Genomic DNA, 15,692 nt, shown 5'->3' with positions numbered 1-15,692 from the left:
TTGGGACCGGATGATTGGTTGTCCTGGCCCGGATTGGGACCAGATAATTGGTTGTCCTGGCCTGGATTGGGGCGGGATGATCGGTTGTCCTGGCCCGGATTGGGACCGGATGATTGGTTGTCCTGGCCCGGGTTGGGAGCGGATGATTGGTTGTCCCGGCCCGGATTGGGACCGGTTGATTGGTTGTCCCGGCCCGGATTGGGTCCGGATGATTGGTTGTCCCGGCCCGGATTGGGACCGGATGATTGGTTGTCCTGGCCCGGATTGGGACCAGATGATTGGTTGTCCTGGCCTGGATTGGGGCCGGATGATTGGTTGTCCTGGCCCGGATTGGGACCGGATGATTGGTTGTCCTGGCCCGGATTGGGACCGAATGATTGGTTGTCCTGGCCCGGATTGGGACCGAATGATTGGTTGTCCCGGCACGGATTGGGACGGATGATTGGTTGTCCTGGCCCGGATTGGGACGGATGATTGGTTGTCCTGGCCCGGATTGGGACGGATGATTGGTTGTCCTGGCCCGGATTGGGACCGGATGATTGGTTGTTCCGGCCCGGATTGGGAGCGGATGATTGGTTGTCCTGGCCCGGATTGGGACGGATGATTGGTTGTCCCGGCACGGATTGGGACGGATGATTGGTTGTCCTGGCCCGGATTGGGACCGAATGATTGGTTGTCCCGGCACGGATTGGGACGGATGATTGGTTGTCCTGGCCCGGATTGGGACCGAATGATTGGTTGTCCCGGCCCGGATTGGGACCGGATGATTGGTTGTCCTGGCTCGGATTGGGGCCGGATGATCAGTTGTCCTGGTCCGGATTGGGACCAGCATGATTGGTTGTCCTGGCCCGGATTGGGACCAGCATGATTGGTTGTCCTGGCCCGGATTGGGACCGGATGTTTGGTTGTTCCGGCCCGGATTGGGACTGGATGATTGGTTGTCCTGGCCCGGGTTGGGAGCGGATGATTGGTTGTCCTCGCCCGGATTGGGACCAGATGATTGGTTGTCCCGGCCCGGATTGTGACCGGATGATTGGTTGTCCTGGCCCGGATTGGGAGCGGATGATTGGTTGTCCCGGCCCGGATTGGGAGCGGATGATTGGTTGTCCTGGCCCGGATTGGGACCGGATGATTGGTTGTCCTGGCCCGGATTGGGACCGGATGATTGGTTGTCCTGGCCTGGACTGGGACCGGATGATTGGTTGACCCGGCCCGGATTGGGACCGGATGATTGGTTGTCCTGGCCCGGATTGGGACCGGATGATTGGTTGTCCTGGCACGGATTGGGATCGGATGATTGGTTGTCCCGGCCCGGATTGGGACCGGATGATTGGTTGTCCAGGCCCGGATTGGGACCGGATGATTGGTTGTCCCGGCCCGGATTGGGACCGGATGATTGGTTGTCCCGGCCCGGATTGGGACCGGATGATTGGTTGTCCTGGCCCGGATCGGGACCAGATGATTGGTTGTCCTGGCCTGGATTGGGGCCGGATGATTGGTTGTCCTGGCCCGGATTGGGACCGGATGATTGGTTGTCCTGGCCCGGATTGGGACCGAATAATTGGTTGTCCTGGCCCGGATTGGGACCGAATGATTGGTTGTCCCGGCACGGATTGGGACGGATGATTGGTTGTCCTGGCCCGGATTGGGACGGATGATTGGTTGTCCTGGCCCGGATTGGGACCGGATGATTGGTTGTCCCGGCACGGATTGGGACGGATGATTGGTTGTCCTGGCCCGGATTGGGACCGAATGATTGGTTGTCCCGGCACGGATTGGGACGGATGATTGGTTGTCCTGGCCCGGATTGGGACCGAATGATTGGTTGTCCCGGCCCGGATTGGGACCGGATGATTGGTTGTCCTGGCTCGGATTGGGGCCGGATGATCAGTTGTCCTGGCCCGGATTGGGACCAGCATGATTGGTTGTCCTGGCCCGGATTGGGACCAGCATGATTGGTTGTCCTGGCCCGGATTGGGACCGGATGATCGGTTGTCCTGGCCCGGATTGGGACCGGATGATTGGTTGTCCCGGACCGGATTGGGACCGGATGATTGGTTGTCCTGGCCCGGATTGGGACCGGATGATTGGTTGTCCTGGCCCGGATTGGGACCGGATGATTGGTTGTCCTGGCCCGGATTAGGACCGGATGATTGGTTGTCCCGGACCGGATTGGGACCGGATGATTGGTTGTCCTGGCTCGGATTGGGGCCGGATGATCAGTTGTCCTGGTCCGGATTGGGACCAGCATGATTGGTTGTCCTGGCCCGGATTGGGACCAGCATGATTGGTTGTCCTGGCCCGGATTGGGACCGGATGTTTGGTTGTTCCGGCCCGGATTGGGACTGGATGATTGGTTGTCCTGGCCCGGGTTGGGAGCGGATGATTGGTTGTCCTCGCCCGGATTGGGACCAGATGATTGGTTGTCCCGGCCCGGATTGTGACCGGATGATTGGTTGTCCTGGCCCGGATTGGGAGCGGATGATTGGTTGTCCCGGCCCGGATTGGGAGCGGATGATTGGTTGTCCTGGCCCGGATTGGGACCGGATGATTGGTTGTCCTGGCCCGGATTGGGACCGGATGATTGGTTGTCCTGGCCTGGACTGGGACCGGATGATTGGTTGACCCGGCCCGGATTGGGACCGGATGATTGGTTGTCCTGGCCCGGATTGGGACCGGATGATTGGTTGTCCTGGCACGGATTGGGATCGGATGATTGGTTGTCCCGGCCCGGATTGGGACCGGATGATTGGTTGTCCAGGCCCGGATTGGGACCGGATGATTGGTTGTCCCGGCCCGGATTGGGACCGGATGATTGGTTGTCCCGGCCCGGATTGGGACCGGATGATTGGTTGTCCTGGCCCGGATCGGGACCAGATGATTGGTTGTCCTGGCCTGGATTGGGGCCGGATGATTGGTTGTCCTGGCCCGGATTGGGACCGGATGATTGGTTGTCCTGGCCCGGATTGGGACCGAATGATTGGTTGTCCTGGCCCGGATTGGGACCGAATGATTGGTTGTCCCGGCACGGATTGGGACGGATGATTGGTTGTCCTGGCCCGGATTGGGACGGATGATTGGTTGTCCTGGCCCGGATTGGGACCGGATGATTGGTTGTCCCGGCACGGATTGGGACGGATGATTGGTTGTCCTGGCCCGGATTGGGACCAGCATGATTGGTTGTCCTGGCCCGGATTGGGACCAGCATGATTGGTTGTCCTGGCCCCGATTGGGACCGGATGATCGGTTGTCCTGGCCCGGATTGGGACCGGATGATTGGTTGTCCCGGACCGGATTGGGACCGGATGATTGGTTGTCCTGGCCCGGATTGGGACCGGATGATTGGTTGTCCTGGCCCGGATTGGGACCGGATGATTGGTTGTCCTGGCCCGGATTAGGACCGGATGATTGGTTGTCCTGGCCCGGATTAGGACCAGTGTGTCTGGGCTGAGATTTATGTGCTGAATTTGGAATGCGGACTTTACTTTTGTTTGCCAACTAAACCTTCATATGTGTCACCTGCTCGCGACTCCTGAAGCGTTGTTTTTTTTATAATATTAGAGCACCCAATTTTTTTTTTCCAATTAAGGGGCAATTTAGTGTGGCCAATCCACCCACCCTGCACATCTTTGGGTTGTGGGGGTGAAACCCACGCAGACACGGGGAGAATGTGCAAACTCCACACGGACAGTGACCCAGAGCCGGGATCGAACCTGGGAACTCAGCGCCGTGAGGCAGCAGTGCTAACCGCTGCGCTGCCTGTCTCCTGAAGAGTTTAGAGTTTCGGTCTCCTCACATTTCAAAGTTGTGTAAAAGCATTGTTAATCACACTTCCTCCCCCTCTACGGGACAGCACGGTGGTGCACTGGTTAGCATTGCTGCCTCACGGCACCGAGGTCCCAGGTTCAATCCCGGCTCTGGGTCACTGTCCGTGTGGAGTTTGCACATTCTCCCCGTGTCTGCGTGGGTTTCGCCCCCACAACCCAAAGATGTGCAGGCTAGGTGGATTGTCCACACTAAATTGCCCCTTAATTGGAAACATTAATTGGATATTCTAAATTTTAAAAAGAAATCCCGCTTCCCCTTCCTGCTTTCTGTATTTTTTCAAGTTAAATGGTTGTAACAATAAACTCCATCGAAACAGTCCTGCATTTCGATCTTTAAACTTCTGCAGGAACCTCAATGGATTATGCTCAGTATAAACAATTGTCTCTGATGAATTGTTAGCAACATAGAGGTCATCATAGGACATCATTGAATTTACAGTGCAGAAGGAGGCCATTCAGCCCATCGAGTCTGCACTGGCTCTTGGAAAGAGCACCCTACCCACGGTCAACACCTCCACCTTATCCCCTTATCAAAATGTTACACCACGCCCACCTCCCCACCCCCTCCCCATATCACCCACTCCCCACCTCCCCATCACACCACCTCCCCATCACACCCCCTCCCCACCTCCCCCCCCCCCCTCCCCACCTCGCCCCCTCCCCACTGAAGTGTTGGGTGCTCTGAGGTACAGACGAACCAACACGGTTGCGATTGGTACAACGCAGTTTTATTCCATTAAACTATTTATACATCAGACTTGGTACTCAGCACGTTGTGACTGTGTGAGTGTCTTGCTTTGAGGTCCTGGCCCTGTGCCGTCTCCAGATGGACTGCCTAGAAAGTGTCGTGTTTCTTCTTTTATACCGTGTCTGCTCTTGTCTGTGATTGGCTGTCGTGCTATGGGTGCTAATTGGTCTGTTGGTCTGTCTATCATTATGTATGTGTTATGATGTATGTTTGAATATCATGACATCCCCCCCTTTTATACAAAATTATGTGCCTACGTGGTTATAAATATAAATGTGTCCTGAGTGCAGCTAAATGTGTGTGTGCGCGTAATATTTACATCATGTACATGGGGCTTCACTATATACAAGCGGCGATGTCAGGTGTGACATGCTAACGAGGTTGTACCATAACAAAAAGAAGAACAAGGTTGAAATTTGGAACGATCAAACGAAGCCTGTAACGATAAAACAGAGACATGTTATAAAACAGTGGTTGCAAAAGTTTGACGTGTGAACAGTCTCATAAGTCCAGTCTAGTAGGTGGGCGACGAATTCGGGTTGACCGCCTCAAGGGTGGGTCGAGAACCACCGGCTGAGGTGCGAGTCTGGCCACGGGCGGCGACAGAAGGGGCATGGTATACGGCAGCTCCACCCACCTCACCCCTTCCCCACCTCACCCCTTCCCCACCTCACCCCTTCCCCACCTCACCCCTTCCCCACCTCACCCCTTCCCCACCTCACCCCTTCCCCACCTCACCCCTTCCCCACCTCACCCCTTCCCCACCTCACCCCTTCCCCACCTCACCCCCTCCCCACCTCGCCCCCTCCCCACCTCGCCCCCTCCCCACCTCGCCCCCTTCCCACCTCGCCCCCTTCCCACCTCGCCCCCTTCCCACCTCGCCCCCTTCCCACCTCGCCCCCTTCCCACCTCGCCCCCTTCCCACCTCGCCCCCTTCCCACCTCGCCCCCTTCCCACCTCGCCCGCTCCCCACCTCGCCCGCTCCCCACCTCGCCCGCTCCCCACCTCGCCCGCTCCCCACCTCGCCCGCTCCCCACCTCGCCCGCTCCCCACCTCGCCCGCTCCCCACCTCGCCCGCTCCCCACCTCGCCCGCTCCCCACCTCGCCCGCTCCCCACCTCGCCCGCTCCCCACCTCGCCCGCTCCCCACCTCGCCCGCTCCCCACCTCGCCCGCTCCCCACCTCGCCCGCTCCCCACCTCGCCCGCTCCCCACCTCGCCCGCTCCCCACCTCGCCTGCTCCCCACCTTGCCCCCTCGCCACCTCGCTCCCTCGCCACCTCGCCCCCTCCCCACCTCGCCCGCTCCCCACCTCGCCCCCTCGCCACCCCGCCCCCTCTCCCCCTCCCACCTCGCCCCCTCCCCACCTCGCCCCCTCCCCACCTCGCCCCCTCCCCACCTCGCCCCCTCCCCACCTCGCCCCCTCCCCACCTCGCCCCCTCCCCACCTCGCCCCCTCCCCACCTCGCCCCCTCCCCACCTCGCCCCCTCCCCACCTCGCCCCCTCCCCACCTCGCCCCCTCCCCCCCCTCCCCACCTCCCCCCCCCCCCCCGCCCTCCCCTCACTATCCCCCTCCATTATCGAAGCACCTCAGCACTATGGCCAAGGGCTCTATCACCAGAGCAAACAGAAGGGGGGACGTGGGTCACCCCTGCCTCGCTCCCCTATGTAACAGGAAGTACCCCGGGTTTACCTCATTCGTCCCCACATTCGCCTTCGGTTCCTTTTTTTTAAAATAAATATTTTATTGAAAATTTTTGGTCAACCAACACAGTACATTGTGCATCCTTTACACAACATTATAACAATACAGATAACAATGACCTATTTTATATAAACAAAAAACAAAAAATAAATAAATATTAAATAACAAAAATGAAAACTAGCCCTAATTGGCAACTGCCTTGTCACAGGCTACACCCCCCCCCCCAAATCCTGGGCTGCTGCTGCTGCCTTCTTTTTTCCCCCATCTATCTTTCCGCAAGATATTCGACGAACGGTTGCCACCGCCTGGTGAACCCTTGAGCCGACCCCCTTAGGACGAACTTAATCCGCTCTAGCTTTATGAACCCCGCCATGTCATTTATCCAGGTCTCCACCCCCGGGGGCTTGGCTTCTTTCCACATTAACAATATCCTGCACCGGGCTACTAGGGACGCAAAGGCCAAAACATCGGCCTCTCTCGCCTCCTGCACTCCCGGCTCTTGTGCAACCCCAAATATAGCCAACCCCCAGCTTGGTTCGACCCGGACTCCTACTACTTTTGAAAGCGCCTTTGTCACCCCCGCCCAAAACCCCTGTAGTGCCGGGCATGACCAAAACATATGGGTATGATTCGCTGGGCTTCTCGAGCACCTCGCACACCTATCCTCCACCCCAAAAAATTTACTGAGCCGTGTTCCAGTCATATGTGCCCTGTGTAATACCTTAAATTGAATCAGGCTTAGCCTGGCACACGAGGACGACGAGTTTACCCTGCTTAGGGCATCTGCCCACAGCCCCTCCTCGATCTCCTCCCCTAGCTCTTCTTCCCATTTCCCTTTTAGTTCATCCACCAGAATCTCCCCTTCGTCCCTCATTTCCCTATATATATCCGACACCTTACCATCCCCCACCCATTTCTTTGAGATCACTCTGTCCTGCACCTCTTGTGTCGGGAGCTGCGGGAATTCCCTCACCTGTTGCCTCGCAAAAGCCCTCAATTGCATGTACCTGAATGCATTCCCTTGGGGCAACCCATATTTCTCGGTCAGCGCTCCCAGACTTGCGAACTTCCCATCCACAAATAGATCTTTCAGTTGCGTTATTCCTGCTCTTTGCCACATTCCATATCCCCCATCCATTCCCCCCGGGGCAAACCTATGGTTGTTTCTTATCGGGGACCCCCCCAATGCTCCGGTCTTTCCCCTATGTCGTCTCCACTGTCCCCAAATCTTCAGTGTAGCTACCACCACTGGGCTCGTGGTGTAGTTCCTCGGTGAGAACGGCAATGGGGCTGTCACCATAGCCTGCAGGCTGGTCCCCCTACAGGACGCCCTCTCTAATCTCTTCCACGCCGCTCCCTCCTCCTCTCCCATCCACTTACACACCATTGAAATATTAGCGGCCCAATAGTACTCACTTAGGCTCGGTAGTGCCAGCCCCCCCCTATCCCTACTACGCTGTAAGAATCCCTTCCTCACTCTCGGAGTCTTCCCGGCCCAAACAAAACCCATGATGCTCTTTTCTATCCTTTTAAAAAAAGCCTTCGTGATCACCACCGGGAGGCACTGAAACACAAAGAGGAATCTCAGGAGGACCACCATCTTAACCGCCTGCACCCTCCCTGCCATTGACAGTGCTACCATATCCCATCTCTTGAAATCTTCCTCCATCTGTTCCACCAACCGCGTTAAATTTAGCCTGTGCAATGTGCCCCAATTCTTAGCTATCTGGATCCCCAGGTAACGAAAGTCTCTTGTTACCTTCCTCAACGGTAGGTCCTCTATTTCTCTACTCTGCTCCCCTGGATGCACCACAAACAGCTCACTCTTCCCCATGTTCAATTTATACCCTGAAAAATCCCCAAACTCCCCAAGTATCCGCATTATTTCTGGCATCCCCTCCGCCGGATCCGCCACATATAGTAGCAAATCATCCGCATATAAAGATACCCGGTGTTCTTCTCCTCCCCTAAGTACTCCCCTCCATCTCTTGGAACCCCTCAGCGCTATCGCCAGGGGCTCAATCGCCAGTGCAAACAGTAATGGGGACAGAGGACATCCCTGCCTTGTCCCTCTATGGAGCCGAAAATATGCCGATCCCCGTCCATTCGTGACCACACTCGCCACTGGGGCCCTATACAATAGCTGCACCCATCTAACATACCCCTCTCCAAAACCAAATCTCCTCAACACCTCCCACAAATAATCCCATTCCACTCTATCAAATGCTTTCTCGGCATCCATCGCCACTACTATCTCCGTTTCACCCTCTGGTGGGGCCATCATCATTACCCCTAACAGCCTCCGTATATTCGTGTTCAGCTGTCTCCCCTTCACAAACCCAGTTTGGTCCTCGTGAACCACCCCCGGGACACATTCCTCTATTCTCATTGCCATTACCTTGGCCAGGACCTTGGCATCCACATTTAGGAGGGAAATTGGTCTGTAGGACCCGCATTATAGCGGGTCCTTTTCCTTCTTTAAGAGAAGCGATATCGTTGCTTCAGACATAGTCGGGGGCAGTTGTCCCCTTTCCTTTGCCTCGTTAAAGGTCCTCGTCAGTACCGGGGCGAGCAAGTCCAAATATTTTCTGTAAAATTCAACTGGGAATCCGTCCGGTCCCGGGGCCTTTCCCGTCTGCATGTTCCTAATTCCTTTCACCACTTCTTCTACCTTGATCTGTGCTCCCAGTCCCACCCTTTCCTGCTCTTTCACCTTGGGAATTTCCAGCCGATCCAAAAGTCCATCATTCTCTCCCTCCCATCCGGGGGTTGAGCTTAATACAATTTTTAATAAAATGTCTTGAACACTTCATTCACTCTCTCCGCTCCCCGCTCCATCTCTCCTTCCTCGTCCCTCACTCCCCCTATTTCCCTCGCTGCTCCCCTTTTCCTCAATTGGTGTGCCAGCAATCTGCTCGCCTTCTCCCCATATTCATACTGTACACCCTGCGCCTTCCTCCATTGTGCCTCTGCAGTGCCTGTAGTCAGCAAGTCAAATTCCACATGCAGCCTTTGCCTTTCCCTGTACAATCCCTCCTCCGGTGCTTCCGCATATTGTCTGTCCACCCTCAAAAGTTCTTGCAGCAACCGCTCCCGTTCCTTACTCTCCTGCTTCCCTTTATGTGCCCTTATTGATATCAGCTCCCCCCTAATCACCGCCTTCAACGCCTCCCAGACCACTCCCACCTGAACCTCCCCATTGTCATTGAGTTCCAAGTACTTTTCAATACATCCCCTCACCCTTAGGCACACCCCCTCATCCGCCATTAGTCCCATGTCCATTCTCCAGGGTGGGCGCCCTCCTGTTTCCTCCCCTATCTCCAAGTCCACCCAGTGTGGGGCATGATCCGAAATGGCTATAGCCGTATATTCCATTCCCCTCACCTTCGGGATCAATGCCCTACCCAACACAAAAAAGTCTATGCGCGAATAGACTTTATGGACATAGGAGAAAAACGAGAACTCCTTACTCCTAGGTCTACTGAATCTCCACGGGTCCACACCTCCCATCTGCTCCATAAAATCTTTAAGCACCTTGGCTGCTGCCGGCCTCCTACCAGTCCTGGACTTCGACCTATCCAGCCCTGGTTCCAACACCGTGTTAAAGTCTCCCCCCATTATCAGCTTTCCCGTCTCTAGGTCCGGGATGCGTCCTAGCATTCGCCTCATAAAGTTGGCATCATCCCAGTTCGGGGCATACACGTTTACCAAAACCACCATCTCTCCCTGTAGTTTGCCACTCACCATCACGTATCTGCCCCCGTTATCCGCCACTATAGTCTTTGCCTCGAACATTACCCGCTTCCCCACTAATATAGCCACCCCCCTGTTTTTCGTATCTAGCCCCGAATGGAACACCTGCCCCACCCATCCTTTGCGCAGCCTAACCTGGTCTATCAGTTTCAGGTGCGTTTCCTGTAACATAACCACATCTGCTTTAAGTTTCTTAAGGTGTGCGAGTACTCGTGCCCTCTTTATCGGCCCGTTGAGCCCTCTCACGTTCCACGTGATCAGCCGAGTTGGGGGGCTTCCCACCCCCCTCCCCCCTTGCCGGTTAGCCATCATCTTTTTCCAGCTTCTCACACAGTTCCCACGCAGCTGTATCTCCCCCAGGCGGTGCCCCCCCGCCCATCCTCTCCCGTACCCACTCCCCCCTTTCCCCAGCAGCAGCAACCCAGTAATTCCCCCCTCCCACCCCCCCGCTAGACCCCCCGCTAGCGTAATTACTCCCCCCATGTTGCTCCCAGAAGTCAGCAAACTCTGGCTGACCTCGGCTTCCCCCCGTGACCACGGCTCGCACCGTGCGACGCCCCCTCCTTCCTGCTTCTCTATTCCCGCCATAATTATCATAGCGCGGGAACCAAGCCCGTGCTTCTCCCTCGGCCCCGCCTCCCATGGCCAACGCCCCATCTCCTCTCCCTCCCCACCTCCCCCCATCACCACCTGTGGGAGAAAGAAAAGTTACCATACCGCAGGATTAGAACATAAAACCCCTCACCATACCGCAGGATTAGAACATAAAACCCCTCTTCGCCCCCCACATTCGCCCCACCACTTTGTCCAAACGTTCTTTTTAATAATCCACTCATTCCAGTTTTTCTTCTACAATAAAAGTCCACGCTTCATCCGCCGTCTCAAAGTAGTGGTGCCGCCCTCGATATGTGACCCACAGTCTTGCCGGTTGCAGCATTCCAAATTTTATCTTCTTTTTATGAAGCACCGCCTTGGCCCGATTAAAGCTCGCCCTCCTTCTCGCCACCTCCGCACTCCAGTCTTGATAAACGCGGATCACCGCGTTCTCCCATTTACTGCACCGAGTTTTCTTCGCCCATCTAAGGACCATTTCTCTATCCTTAAAACGGAGGAATCTCACCACTATGGCTCTGGGAGTTTCTCCTGCTCTCGATCCTCGCACCATAACTCGGTACGCTCCCTCCACCTCCAACGGACCCGTCGGGGCCTCCGCTCCCATTAACGAGTGCAGCATCGTGCTCACATATGCCCCGACGTCCGCCCCCTCCACACCTTCAGGAAGACCAAGAATCCTCAGGTTGTTCCTCCTTGCGTTGTTTTCCAGTGCCTCCAACCTCTCCACACATCGTTTATGATGTGCCTCCTGTATCTCCGTCTTCACCACCAGGCCCTGTATATCGTTCTCATTCTCGGCTGCTTTCGCCTTCACGACCCGAAGCTCCCGCTCCTGGGTCTTTTGCTCCTCCTTTAGCCCTTCGATCGCCTGTAGTATCGGGGCCAACAACTCTTTCTTCATTTCCTTTTTTATCTCCTCCTCGCAGCATTTCAAGAACTCTTGTTGTTCAGGGCCCCATATGAAACTGCCACCTTCCGACGCCATCTTGGTTTTTGCTTGCCCTCCTTGCCGTTGTTCCAAAGGATCCGCTGCAATCCGGCCACTTTCCTCTCCTTTTTCCATCCGTGTCCAGGGGGAATACCCTTCTGGTTTACCGCACGGTGTTTTTAGCCGTTAAAATTGCCGTTGGGGCTCCTATCAAGAGCCCAAAAGTCCGTTCCACCGGGAGCTGCCGAAACGTGCGACTTAGCTGGTCATCGCCGCACCCGGAAGTCGACCGCCTTCGGTTCCTTTAACAACAATTTAACCCACGCCCCAGACTGAGGCCCAATCCCAATCCCTCCAACACTGCAAACAATTAGCTCCACTCCACACTGGCCTACATGTGACTCCAGACCCACAGCAATGTAGTTGACTCATAACTCCCCCACCAGGGTAATTAGGGATGGGTAATAAATGCTGGACACCCTGCGAAGCCCACGTCCCAGGAACAAATCAAAAAACACCTTGATTTGTTACTGTGCTGTGAGTTGCTGAGCGTGTAAAAAATGTTTTTGTTTCAGCGAGAGCCTGTCTCTGGAGTTAGCAATGAGGAGGTGGTTTGATGAGGATGTGTTGTGGTGTGTTAGACTGTGCCACCTTTCCCCCCCAAATCCTAATCAATAAAATCACTGAATATAGAAACTTAATCAATCAGAATGAAAGTTGATGTGATGCACAAAGCAATACCAACAAAGACAGGACAAGAGAATAGGATGGCATTGTGCCCCTGAGGCACAGGTAATCACAGCTGAGAGCGACAATGGTACAGCTGGCAACCTGGTAACTCAGTAACCTGGTAATCTCGTCAGTAAACGGGTAACACAGCAACACAGCAATCTGGGAACCCAGTAACCTGGTAATCTAGTCAGTAACCTGGTAATCTCGTCAGTAAACGGGTAACACAGCAACACGGCAATCTGGGAACCCAGTAACCTGGTAATCTAGTCAGTAACCTGGTCATCTCGTCAGTAACCTGGTAACTCAGCAACCCGGCAATCTGGGAACCCAGTAACCTGGTAATCTAGTCAGTAACCTGGTAACTCAGCAACGCGGCAATCTGGGAACCAAGTAACCTGGTAATCTAGTCGGTAACCTGGTAACTCAGCAACCCGGCAATCTGGGAACCCAGTAACCTGGTAATCTAGACAGTAAACCGGGAACCCAGTAACATGGCAATTGTGTAACCTGGAAACCCAGTACCTGGGAACCTGGTAATCTAGCCAGTACCTGGGAACTCAGTAACCTGGGAACCCGGTAACCCTTGAACCCGCTAACCCGGTAACCCTTGAACCCGCTAACCCTTGAACCCACTAACCCGGTAACCCGGTAACCCGCTAACCTGGGCAAGGGAAGCTGCTACTCAGGGAGAGAAATGAAACAAGGAGTGAAAATGGAGAAGGAATTGTATGTTTGAGGGTTTTAAATCCTGATTTCTCCTCCACCTGTATCTCCAGGTGATTATAAACAGCACCGTCACCCAAAACATGACCTTCACAAAAACCTCACAGAAGTTCGGGCAGTGGGCAGACAGTCGGGCCAACACCGTGTTTGGGTTGGGCTTCTCCTCCGAGCAACAACTAACCAAGGTAAGCGAGGGGGGGGGGGGGCATGGGGGAGGGAGGGAGGGGGAAGAAGGAACTGGGTGGGGGGGGGGAAGGTGCCTGAGGACAGATTGGAGGGTAGGGGGGGGAGCGTGCCAGTGAGAGTGTGAGAAGGAGGCGGAGGGCCAGAGAGACGGTCAGAGAGTGAGGGTGAAAGAGTGAGGGTCAGAGTGTGAGGGTCAGAGAGACGGTCAGAGAGTGAGTGTGAGAGAGTGAGGGTCAGAGTGTGAGGGTGACAGCATGAGGGTGACGGCGTGAGGGTGACGGCGTGAGGGTGACGGCGTGAGGGTGACGGCGTGAGGGTGACAGCGTGAGGGTGAGAGAGAGAGTGTGAGAGTGAGTGTGAGAGAGTGAGTGTGAGAGAGTGAGGGTGACAGAGACAAAGAACAAAGAAATGTACAGCACAGGAACAGGCCCTTCGGCCCTCCAAGCCCGTGCCGACCATGCTGCCCGACTAAACTACAATCTTCTACACTTCCTGGGTCCGTATCCCTTTATTCACATCCTATTTATGTATTTGTCAAGATGCCCCTTAAATGTCACTATCGTCCCTGCTTCCACCACCTCCTCCGGCAGCGAGTTCCAGGCACCCACTACCCTCTGTGTAAAAAAACTTGCCTCGTACATCTCCTCTAAACCTTGCCCCTCTCACCTTAAACCTATGTCCCCTAGTAATTGACCCCTCTACCCTGGGGAAAAGCCTCTGACTATCCACTCTGTCTATGCCCCTCATAATTTTGTAGACCTCTATCAGGTCGCCCCTCAACCTCTGTCGTTCCAGTGAGAACAAACCGAGTTTATTCTCATAGCTAATGCCCTTCATACCAGACAACATTCTGGTAAATCTCTTCTGCACCCTCTCTAAAGCCTCCACATCCTTCTGGTAGTGTGGCGACCAGAATTGAACACTATACTCCAAGTGTGGCCTAACTAAGGTTCTATACAGCTGCCACATGACTTGCCAATTCTTATACTCAATGCCCCGGCCAATGAAGGCAAGCATGCCGTATGCCTTCTTGACTACCTTCTCCAACTGTGTTGCCCCTTTCAGTGACCTGTGGACCTGTACACCTAGATCTCTCTGACTTTCAATACTCTTGAGGGTTCTACCATTCACTGTATATTCCCTACCTGCATTAGACCTTCCAAAATGCATTACCTCACATTTGTCCGGATTACACTCCATCTGCCATCTCTCTGCCCAAGTCTCCAAACAATCTAAATCCTGCTGTATCCTCTGACAGTCCTCATCGCTATCCGCAATTCCACTAACCTTTGTGTCGTCTGCAAACTTACTAATCAGACCAGTTACATTTCCTCCAAATCATTTATATATACTAGAAACAGCAAAGGTCCCAGCACTGATCCCTGCGGAACACCACTGGTCACAGCCCTCCAATTAGAAAAGCATCCTTCCATTGCTACTCTCTGCCTTCTATGACCTAGCCAGTTCTGTATCCACCTTGCCAGCTCACCCCTGATCCAGTGTGACTTCACCTTTTGTACTAGTCTACCATGAGGGACCTTGTCAAAGGCCTTACTGAAGTCCATATAGACAACATCCACTGCCCTACCTGCATCAATCATCTTTGTGACCTCCTCGAAAAACTCTATCAAGTTAGTGAGACACGACCTCCCCTTCACAAAACCATGCTGCCTCTCACTAATACGTCCATTTGCTTCCAAATGGGAGTAGATCCTGTCTTGAAGAATTCTCTCCAGTAATTTCCCTACCACTGGAGTAAGGCTCACCGGCCTGTAGTTCCCTGGATTATCCTTGCTACCCTCTTTAAACAGAGGAACAACATTGGCTATTCTCCAGTCCTCTGGGACATCACCTGAAGACAGTGAGGATCCAAAGATTTTTGTCAAGGCCTCAGCAATTTCCTCTCCAGCCTCCTTCAGTATTCTGGGGTAGATCGCATCAGGCCCCTGGGACTTATCTACCTTAATATTTTTTAAGATGCCCAACACCTCGTCTTTTTGGATCTCAATGTGACCCAGGCTATCTACACACCCTTACCCAGACTCAACATCTACCAATTCCTTCTCTTTGGTGAATACTGATGCAAAGTATTCATTTAGTACCTCGCCCATTTCGTCTGGCTCAACCTTTCCCTGGCTACCCTCTTGCTTTTTATGTACGTGTAAAAAGCCTTGGGATTTTCCTTAACCCTATTTGCCAATGACTTTTCGTGACCCTTTCTAGCCCTCCTGACTCCTTGCTTAAGTTCCTTCCTACTTTCCTTATATTCCACGCAGGCTTCATCTATTCCCAGCCTTTTAGCCCTGACAAATGCCTCCTTTTTCTTTTTGAAGAGGCCTACAATATCTCTCGTTATCCAAGGTTCCCGAAAATTGCCGTTTTTATCCTTCTTTCTCACAGGAACATGCCGGTCCTGAATTCCTTTCAACTGACACTTGAAAGCCTCCCACATGTCAGATGTTGATTTGCCCTCAAACA

The 15,692-nt window shown here is 54.3% G+C and overlaps 1 protein-coding gene across 4 annotated transcripts in view; it reads left to right on the top strand.

The window, feature by feature from the left end:
* The window catches only part of homer2 (homer scaffold protein 2), a 196,544-nt gene that overhangs the window by 135,985 nt on the left and 44,867 nt on the right, over positions 1–15,692 (top strand). For 3 of the 4 annotated variants that reach the window (XM_072470293.1, XM_072470294.1, XM_072470297.1), the window contains exon 3: positions 13,082–13,213. The exons of the other annotated variant lie outside the window; for it this stretch is intronic. In XM_072470293.1, coding sequence (XP_072326394.1) covers positions 13,082–13,213 — 132 coding nt within the window. The remainder of the gene's footprint in view (positions 1–13,081; positions 13,214–15,692) is intronic. 4 annotated transcript variants of the gene reach the window in all.

This window comes from Scyliorhinus torazame, chromosome 12 (genome assembly GCF_047496885.1).
Source record: "Scyliorhinus torazame isolate Kashiwa2021f chromosome 12, sScyTor2.1, whole genome shotgun sequence".
Classification (NCBI taxonomy): Eukaryota; Metazoa; Chordata; class Chondrichthyes; order Carcharhiniformes; family Scyliorhinidae; genus Scyliorhinus; species Scyliorhinus torazame.
Note: the sequence above shows the minus strand (reverse complement) of the source record. Positions and strands in the feature narration are given on the sequence as shown.